Source organism: Leucopleurus acutus (genome assembly GCF_964270905.1).
Source record: "Leucopleurus acutus genome assembly, chromosome: 8".
Classification (NCBI taxonomy): Eukaryota; Metazoa; Chordata; class Mammalia; order Artiodactyla; family Delphinidae; genus Leucopleurus; species Leucopleurus acutus.
The window spans coordinates 97,838,706-97,848,681 of NC_139151.1; the positions used below are offsets into that span (position 1 = coordinate 97,838,706).

A 9,976-nucleotide genomic window follows, 5' to 3' on the forward strand; every position below is an offset into this window, starting at 1 on the left:
AGTCACTCACGGGAGGGGAGGAGGGGTCACTTCTCTCCCCATCTCAGATTACCGAGAGAAGCGAGTAGAGCAAATGACTGGGAAAAAAACAAAGGCAAGCGGAGTGCGGTGGAGAGGATGCTCCCCCAAGTGAGATGGGGCTGGACCGTGGGAGGTGGGGGAGAGGGAGGGCTGGGGGAGGGGGATGCCGAGCAACCAGCGCTGACGGCAGAGGCGCCGAGGCGGAGGCTCCAGGAAACAGGTGCGAATCCCGTGCCTCTTAGGGGAACAAAAAGGGAGGGGGACACCTGCTCACAAAGGATTTTCTCATCTGCTCTGAGGCTTCGGCCCCCTCCGGGCTGGCATTCCTTAGTAGGGTAGGGTCCGAATAATTAGCAGCGCAGCCGGCTCCCAGGGCGGGCTTTGGGGGTCTGCACCAGCAGCAAAACAATAAACAGTGATGCCTGATGCTGCAGCCAGAGTTGCCGGGAAATAAGTGCGGGAACCGTCAGAGCTTGGAGAGGGATGAAGGAGCTGAGAGAGGCGCGGAGGCAGCGGGGAGGGGGAAGGGAGGACAAAGGGTGGATGAATAATGCTTTTGCAAAGGGGAGAAAGCAACACGCAGCAGAAGGAGGAAATTTGCAAAGGGAAAAAGATTCATTTGGAGAAGGGCTGCCCCCTCACCTTGAGGTCTGCTCCAGAGATCTCCGTCTATCTCTCTCTCTCTCTCTCTCTCTCTCTCTCTCAATCTCTCTGCTCACTCTTCTCTCTTCTCCTTCCGCTCCTTCAATGGGGAAGGGGATGGGGGCGGGGGGAGGGTAGTTAGGGGCTCAAGACTGGGGCTGCAAAGCTGGCCAGCTGCTAAGGGGCCAGAGGTTGTCTCCCGTCTGTACCTCGGGCTGTGGGTGAATGTAGCTGTATGTTGTGGAACTGCATCATAACACTGTGAGTCATCCATCCCCCACCCCCCTCACCTCCCACGTCAGAGCAGGGCTGGGAGACACAGGAGGAGGGTTGGGAGGAAGGGAGCGCGCAGGCATTGAGGGATGGGGCTGGGGGAGTGATGCAGAGGGATGGGAGCAGAGGGGCGGCACGGGAGAGGCGGGTGCAAGAGGAGAGGCTGGCTGCTCTGGAGGAAGGCGGTGTGGCCAAGGAGACTGCAAGAACCTGGGGGAAGGACAGGGCTGGGCAAGGATGGCGTACAGTACGGGTGGCAGGACTGGAGGAAAGGTGGTGGCTAGGCGGGTGACAGTGAGAGACGGGTGCAGAGTCAGGAGCGTGCGCGCACATTCAAGATGATACATCTCCCATTTCAGCTCTGGTACCAGCCTTGACGCAGGGAAAAGAAAGACACAGTAATTGTCACATATGGCATAGAGTGCCCCCAAGCTTGTACCAGGCACTTCCAAGCCTCCAGCTGAATACCCCCGAAGGAGTCATAGACCAAATATGACATCTCACATGCAGGAACCTCTTATCACCTACCTCCAAATTACTTGTGCTACACCCACGTTACATAAGATTCTCTACTGGGCTATAAACTTTCTGAGGCAGGTCCTCTGGGAAACTCCTCTCTGCATCCCAGGACTGCGATGCCTAGCACAGAACTCTGCATACAGAAGATGCTCACAAAACAGCCGTTGAGTTGCATCTTCAGATGTTGTCCAAGTGTCTGGCTTTGGTCTCAGAGAGACCTGAGCTGGAATCCCGGCTCTGCCAATACACTTACCAGACACCACTGGGTGAGTTACTGATAAACTTCGTGCCCCTGTTTTGCTCTTCTGCTAAATGAAGCTAATAAAGTTTACCCCATGGAGACGTGAAGTAAAGCGAGACAATGTGTAAACACCTAAAAAATGCCTGGCACGTGATAGGCACTTAGTAAACCATAGTTACTGTCATTTCAAAACAATGTTCTCAACTTAATACCCCTAAACCCAGAGCAGATTTACTATTAAATTCTGATAGCTCAAGAGACACATGCCAGATTTATGTCTGATGAAGAATTTAACATCTTTCTTGCTATTTTTGTATCAGTTTCCAGTTATATTTCAGTTGACCCAGAATATTTCTCATGGAGTGTTGCCCTGTGCAAGCTGCTAAAGTAGGTGGACACAATATAACCCTCTAAGATAAAAACTCCCATTTCTAACCAAGGCTAACATTCAGAAAACAAAGTGCTTTTCACAAGCAAGGAGGGGGAAAAGTTAAGGTAGGGAAATAAGGTTAATGGGAGGCACTGCTAGCTGGGTCTGAAAAAGTGAAAGGAATTCTGAATATTTAATCAGGGAAGATTCTGGGGTTTAAGGTAAATTCTGAAAACACAGTGTGGGTATCTTGAGTGACGTTACCAGAGGTTTGGAATTGAGAGGTAGAACTGAGTAAAGAAAGAGGGAAATATTCTTGCCTGGGCAACAGATGAGAAGGGAAATGTAACTGGAGGAGGCATTTGTTGAGGAAAACAGTGGGAAGTGGGAAAAAGAAGGTGAGTAGTTTTTTAGGGCAAGGTTTGAAAGTGTGGAAGCAAAAAAGGATGCCACTTAATTTAAATGAACTCAGGAAGAAAATTATCAAGGATTTAGCTGGAGAGGAGAATAAACAAGACACGTGAGGACAGTATTATTTGGGGGTGGGGTGGAGATGACAGGAGTGCTTGGTGAAAGATTGAAAGTGAGGAAGGAGAGTGTAGGGAAGCATAGATGCTTTCAATGTTCTGCCCTGACTCTGTGTTTAAGAAGCAAAATGGAGAGCAGTCCAAAGGAGGGGGAGGGGTTTCTTCTCCCTAAAGTCAGCTTGAGATGGCTATACAATACCCAAATTAAGATGACCTTCAGATAACTGGGAGAAATTGCCTCAAGGGAGAGGCAAGAAACAAATCTGGGAGATAGACTGCATGGAAACAGGAGAGGATGAGCTCACTAAGGGAGAGAATTTTGCAAATGGAAGACTAGAATTGAATTTTTGAAGAATGGTGAAAGATTAGGGGATACCTGGTAGTTCCCTGGAGAACTAATAGAGGCGTGGTGAATGAATTAAATAATTAAAGCAAATCACCAAAGAAAAAGTACTGTGAGAAGTGAGAAGTGAGGGACTTGCCTGGTGGTCCAGTGGGTAGGGCCCTGTGCTCCCAGTGAAGGGGGCCCTGGTTTGGTCCATGGTCGGGGAACTAGATCCTGCACGCTTGCCCCAGCTAAGAGCCCGCATGTCACAACGAAGATCCCGCGTGCTGTAACTGAGACCCGGTGCTGCCAAAATAATTAAAAGAAGTGAGACGTGAGGAAGGCACTCTTAGGAAGGGAATGGTAAAATGGGGCCAGCCGGAAAAAGGCAACCCAGAAAATCTTACCAGGCTTTTGTACTCAGATTAACCCTGTGAGCTGGACTGAAAAAAGTACTCATCTCTAAAGCAGGGATGACAATTACAGTGTGTACTTCACAGGATTCTTGTGAGGATTAAATGGATTTATACCTGTAATGCCCATAGAACACTGTGTAGCATCTGGCACTATGCATTTGCTATTATTATAACGGCACTCAAACTCCAAAATCTTGGGTTTGAGTACTAGCTTGGGCAAATCGCTTCACCTACCTTAGTCTCCTACCTCACCTGAAATTGAAGATGATAACGCTGACTTTACTGGTGGCTGTGAAAGAGGATACCTGAAAGGGCTTTGAAAAATGTAAACTACAGATAGATGGCATCGTTATAGCTTCCCCTCCTCAACTTACAATAACTTAAGAGCTAACATCAGATGCTTTCTATGTTACAGGCATTGGGCTTAGTACTTTGCATACATCATCCTATTCAGTCTTCAAAACGACTTGAAGAGGTTGGGTACTGTTATCGCTAGTTCACAGTCAAAAAACTGGGTCTCAGAGTGTTTAAGTCTGTGATTTGCCCAAAGAATACAAGATTCCGAAGTCCAAACGCATCAGAAGCTTAAAGACGTGGCCTAACCTGTTGCTTGTGGGGTTAAATGACTGACCTTGTATAACTGTCAGGGATTTAGGGCAAGAAACAGAGTCCCCAACAAAACTCCCCGCTCAATAGGAGAGAGGCTGTTGGGTAATGATTGACTTGCAGAGTAACTGGAAGAAATTCTTGGACTTCTATTCGTTTATTTAAAAAAATTTTTTTAAATGCTCTCTAGGGGGCAAACATTGTGTCGGGTTGGGGATGACAGTCCAGGTTACTCTCTGATAAGCTGTTTTCCTCCACTTTCCCTACCCCTTGGTTTCCTCGTATCCAAATACGGTTCTGCTAATTTCCCCGTTTCCAGGCGATCGTGGGACCTAGACTAGCGAGTCCCCTTCCCATCCCGCCGCCCTACCCCTTCCCGGATGGCAGGTGAGCGGGAGTACTGTGGCGAGAGGCCCTGACCGCTGCGTCTCAGCGACCGTTGGCCCCCTCTGCTGGTCCCCGCCCCGCGCGGGGGCGTAACCGCCACTCCTCCTACTCCGCCCGCCCCCGGGCTTCGCGAACAATGACGGCCGCCGCCCGCCCACCTTTGACGTCACGATCAAAAACAATCCATTAACTACAAGTCCCAGAAAGCCGAGCGGCTGCGCGAGCTCGATCGCTCGCGGCTGTTCTGGCACAACTACATATCACAGCGGGCATCGCGCGGCCGCGGCTTCTCCACTGCGCAAGTGCGGAAACGCCTGAGTTTCCGGCGTGGGTCTAGGCGAGCGAGGCAAGCTGTTAGGCTTAGGTCCTAGTTAGTGAGGGCTTTTTGGTTTACAAGTTTGGGCTCTTGGCTGTACAGGTAAGATAATAAGCTCAGGAACGCAACCGTCGCTTCCTTGGAGCCTGGGCAGATTTCGGTGCCTGGGGAGGCTGGGACAGATGCTGGACCTAGAGCTGCGATCCGGGATCGGAGATGATTCTTCGCTGTTCCTCGGCGTTTTCTAGTTTATGTAGTGATTTTTTCCCCCACTCCAGCAATCGCTGTTAATCCCCAGAGCAACACTTTGTGTGAGGAAGTGTAAGTTCCTCCAGTTGACAGCTGAGGAAAAGGTACAGAGAAGTTAAGTGATTTATTTGTCTAAAGACACTACCAGTGGTTGCTGAGCTGTTTTCTTATTGCTGTTTTGAGTCCGAAGCCGGTATTCTCTGCTTTGCATCCGGATTGCTGGTTCCCTTTCTTGTTGACTGAGAGGGTTAGGGATTGGGCATCTATTGCCTTTTTAAGTCTGGAGTATCCCAGTAGGGCGATGAAGGTGATGTAATCAAGTCTTTCAATCTGTAGATACCGTTTTCTTACTCCGAGTCATGTATTCACTAGGTGTTTTTATAGAGGTGCCTTTGGGTTGTCAAGCTGTATTCTAGGTACTAGAGTTACAGCAGCAAACAAAAATACCCCCCCCCTTACGTCCTAGTGAGGATAGACAGACAATAAACAAATATATAGTGAGACAGATGGTGATCGGAGGTAAGAAGAAGTATGAAGCAAGGTAAGGAGAAACGTCCACTGGAGGATTTTGAAGTGAGTCCTGACTTCTGTTTTGATCTGATATTTGTGTTCTAGGCACAGCAGCCACACAAAAAAGATGGGAGAGGAGGCCAATGATGACAAGAAGCCAACCACTAAATTTGAACTAGAGCGAGAAACAGAACTTCGCTTTGAGGTGGAGGCATCTCAGTCAGTTCAGTTGGAGCTGCTCGCTGGCATGGCAGAAATCTTTGGCACAGAGCTGACCCGAAACAAGAAATTCACCTTTGATGCTGGTGCCAAGGTGGCTGTTTTCACTTGGCATGGCTGTTCTCTACAGCTCAGTGGCCGCACCGAGGTGGCTTATGTCTCCAAGGACACCCCTATGTTGCTTTATCTCAACACTCATACAGCCTTGGAGCAGATGCGGAGGCAGGCGGAGAAGGAAGAAGAGCGAGGGCCCCGGGTGATGGTAGTGGGCCCCACTGATGTGGGCAAGTCCACAGTGTGCCGTCTGCTGCTCAACTACGCAGTGCGTTTGGGCCGCCGGCCCACTTACGTGGAGTTGGATGTGGGCCAGGGCTCTGTGTCCATCCCTGGTACCATGGGGGCCCTCTACATTGAGCGGCCAGCAGATGTTGAAGAGGGATTCTCTATCCAGGCCCCTCTGGTGTATCATTTTGGCTCCACCACTCCTGGCACCAACATCAAGCTTTATAATAAGGTCAGAGCCAGGGCCAAGGTGGGGTGGAGGGAAGGGCTGCTGTCAGGGTTGGAAGCTGTGCAGAAGTTTGCCAGTTAAAATTCTTTGCTCCCTCTCAGCTGGTATTATTGCCACATGATTTTGGAAAAGACGGTTTCAAAAGTAAGTCAACCTCAGATTGGTACACGTTTCTATGGACCTGTTCTTAAGTGATTTATTAAATTTCTACTTAGGACATGAAACACAAGAGACAGAAGAAGCAACATAAAATAAAAATTAAATCCACGTTATGGGGTCACAACCACAGCCATTAAGAATGTCCATTTTTTTATATCTAATTTCACTTATTCTAAAGAAGGCTAAAAGAGCCGTGGGTTGGTTTGTTTCTGTGGGTTTTTTCTTTTCCCTCACCTCGATCCTTTCTTCTGCAGATTACATCTCGTTTAGCAGATGTGTTCAACCAAAGGTGTGAAGTGAACCGAAGGGCCTCTGTGAGTGGCTGTGTCATTAACACCTGTGGCTGGGTCAAGGGCTCTGGTTACCAGGCGCTGGTGCATGCAGCCTCCGCCTTTGAGGTGGACGTAGTTGTGGTTCTGGATCAAGAACGACTGTACAATGAACTGAAACGGGACCTACCTCACTTTGTACGCACCGTGCTGCTCCCTAAATCCGGGGGCGTGGTTGAGCGCTCCAAGGACTTCCGGCGGGAATGTAGGGATGAGCGTATCCGTGAGTATTTCTATGGATTCCGGGGCTGTTTCTATCCCCACGCCTTCAATGTCAAATTTTCAGATGTGAAAATCTACAAAGTTGGGGCACCCACCATCCCAGACTCCTGTCTGCCTCTGGGCATGTCTCAGGAGGACAATCAGCTCAAGCTAGTGCCCGTCAGCCCTGGCCGAGACATGGTGCACCACCTCCTGAGTGTCAGCTCTGCTGAGGGCACAGAGGAGAACCTTTCAGAGACCAGTGTGGCCGGCTTCATCGTGGTGACCAGTGTGGACCTAGAGCATCAGGTGTTTACTGTTCTCTCTCCAGCTCCCCGCCCACTGCCTAAGAACTTCCTTCTCATCATGGATATCCGGTTCATGGATCTTAAGTAGAGACGAGCAGGAAGCTTTGCTGCCTGGGGCATAGAGATCTTCTGGCCATCACCTAAGGCAGATGGGCTGAGGTATGAGAATCTCCCGAGGCCAGGCTGACTGGTAAATGGTGGACTACTCGAAAGCGTATATTCTACCTCTCAAAACAGGTGGTGGTAACCTAACTCTTCAGATCTTGAACCAGAAGGAAAACCATGAGAATATAATTGGTTTCTTAGGTCACCTGAGTTGCCACTTTGAATGATCTGAGTTCCAGAAAAGTCCCATTTTTTTCACTGTGCTACTATGTGGACTAATTTACTACTGCTTTATATTCTGTATATAGTACTTGTTAGCTTGTTTGTCCAGGATGAGAGAGTGAATTCGAAGGACTCCTTCCAGTAAAGTTCATACTTGGGGAAAAAAAAAAAAGATTTTAATAAACATTTTTGCCATATCACAGAAGTTGGTGTAATTTTTTATATTTTTGTTTTTCCCCTAAGCATTATAGAAACATTATTGGAATGATTTATTGCTGAATGCCTAGAGAAGAAGAAAGCCAAGAACACCTGTGAGCTAAGCAGGTGAATTTTTATGATGAGTCCCCTTTCCTTGGCACTTAGGTAAATAGATGCTAAATCTGTTGTTTAATTGGAACCAGACCATAAGTCAAAATGTAAATTGAGCTTTCAGGTGGTAAGCTGGGAGAGCCCATTCTCTTTGATCTCTTGTAAATAATTGTCATTCCTGGTTTGGACTTGCATTATTGAATAAGTATCATGATGCCTTTCATCCATTCATTCTTTTTTTAAAAAATAAATTTATTTATTATATTTTGTTTATTTTTGGCCGTGTTGGGTCTTCGTTGCTGCACACGGGCTTTCTCTAGTTGTGGCGAGTGGGGGCTACTCTTCATTGCGGTGCGCGGGCTTCTCATTGCAGTGGCTTCTCGTTGCAGAGCACGGGCTCTAGGTGCTCAGGCTTCAGTATTTGCAGCATGCTGGCTCAGTAGTCGTGGCTCACGGGCTCTAGAACGCAGGCTCAGTAGTTGTGGCACACGGGCTTAGTTGCTCCGCAGCATGAGGGATCTTCCTGGACCAGGGCTCCAACCCGTGTCCCCTGCATTGGCAGGCGGATTCTTAACCACTGCGCCACCATGGAAGTCCCCATTCATGCTTTCCACACATTTTTATCATGCACCTATTATGTGACAGGGACCATTCTAGATGGGGGAACAAGATAGATGAAGTCTTGCAGAGCTTACACTAAACATAAAAAGGTAAGTGCTATGCAGAGACTTAAGACTGGGTGATAGGACAGAGTGGCTGGGAGGCTTTTTAGATTGGATGGTCAGGAAAGGCCTCTTCTGAGCACACATTTTGAGTTAGGACCTGAATGGCTGTGTGAAATTGGGGCAAAATCTTCCTGGTGGAGGAAACAGTGCAAAACCCTAAGAAAGGAAAAAAAAAACTTAATGTGTTGGATGAAGGGAAAGGCCAGTGTGGTTGGAGTGTAGTGAATCTGGGGGAGAGTGGTAAAAGTTGAGGCTGGGGTTGGGGGAGGGAGGCAGCAAAGACCAGATAATGTAGGGCTTTTGTAATCCAAGAGCAGTGGGAAATGATGGGAGAGGGGTAATGTCTTAGTCCCTTCGGGCCGCTGTGAAAAAATACCACAGACTGGGTAGCTTATAAACGCCAGAAATTTTTCACATTTTTGGAGGCTGGAATGGCCAAAATCAAGGCACCAAGCATGGTCACGTTCTGCTAAGGGCTGTCTTCCAAGTTGCAGATTGCCTGTCTCAACTGTGTCCTCACATAGTGAAAGGGGCAGGAAGCTCTCTGGAGCCTCTTTTATAAAGGCACTAATCCCATTCATGAAGGCTCTACATTCATGACGTAAGCATCTTTCAAAGATTCCATCCCCTAATACCATCATCTTTGGAGATTTCAGCATAAGAATTGGGGGAGGGGGGCACAAAAATTCAGGCCATAGCAGGTGGTTGGACAGACGAATGACATGATTTATCAATAATTTACATTGAAGAGATCGCTGCTGTGTGGAAAATGGGTTATAGAGGCAAGAGAAGAAGCAAGGACACAAGTTAGGAGACCTGTGGTAGCTTCAATGTGAGAATGGATTAGAAGAGAGCAGCAGAGGTAGAGTTGGTGAGTAGATTGCCTTGGGATATTTTGGAGGTAAAATTGATAGGACTTGCTGATGGGAGAGGTGAGGAAAAGCAAGTGGAATCAAAGATGATTCCTACATTTTTTTACTTGAGCAACTAGATCCGATTTGAGATCAGGGAAACTCTGGGAGAGGGGAAAAGGAAACCGCAGGAGTTCTACTTCGGCAGCGTTAAGTTTGAGCTATTAGTCATCTATAGGGGGTGCCACATAGACAGTTGGAAACATGAGTCTGGAGGGTTGGGGAGAGTTAGGGTTGAAGGTTCGTGGGAGCTTTTGGCCTACAGAGGGCATTTAAAGCAATGGCATTGGATGAAGTCACTTAGGGACTGTGTAAGTGGAAATCAGGAGGAGGCAGAATAATGGGCTTTCAGGGCATTCCAAACATAAAAGGTAAATTATAATGGGAGCTAGCAAAGGAGACTTGACTATTGATCTGGAAGCATGGATGTCGGTGTTGACCTTGAAGGGTGTTGTCTTGGAATGGTGGGGATGAAATCCTTTTGAAATATATTGAGATAGATAAACAGAAGTGGAGATGACAACTATAGAGAACTCTCAAGAAGCTTTGCTTAGAAAGGAAGTGGAGGTGGGGTT

At 48.0% G+C, this 9,976-nt stretch overlaps 1 protein-coding gene across 2 annotated transcripts; it reads left to right on the top strand.

Annotated features, from left to right (window-relative positions):
- The first annotated feature begins 4,649 nt into the window (after positions 1-4,649).
- CLP1 (cleavage factor polyribonucleotide kinase subunit 1) lies at positions 4,650-8,132 on the top strand. 2 transcript variants are annotated; one of them, XM_082844367.1, is made up of 3 exons: positions 4,650-4,745; positions 5,508-6,135; positions 6,546-8,132. In XM_082844367.1, exons 2-3 carry the CDS (start codon positions 5,530-5,532, stop codon positions 7,215-7,217), a joined length of 1,278 nt encoding a protein of 425 aa, XP_082700493.1. In that variant the 5' UTR covers positions 4,650-4,745; positions 5,508-5,529; the 3' UTR covers positions 7,218-8,132. The 2 variants fall into 2 exon arrangements, with proteins under 2 accessions (XP_082700493.1, XP_082700492.1); XM_082844366.1 differs by lacking the exon at positions 4,650-4,745 and adding an exon at positions 4,979-5,433.
- The last annotated feature ends 1,844 nt before the right edge of the window (positions 8,133-9,976 follow it).

Bases quoted from the DNA above. Each gene is read 5' to 3' on its own strand.
- CLP1 (XM_082844366.1), top strand. From the start codon at position 5,399: ATGGTGATCGGAGGTAAGAAGAAGTATGAAGCAAG. The intron at 5,434-5,507 runs GTAAGGAGAAAC...TTTGTGTTCTAG, and splicing joins AAGAAGAAGTATGAAGCAAG to GCACAGCAGCCACACAAAAA. The intron at 6,136-6,545 runs GTCAGAGCCAGG...TTTCTTCTGCAG, and splicing joins ACATCAAGCTTTATAATAAG to ATTACATCTCGTTTAGCAGA.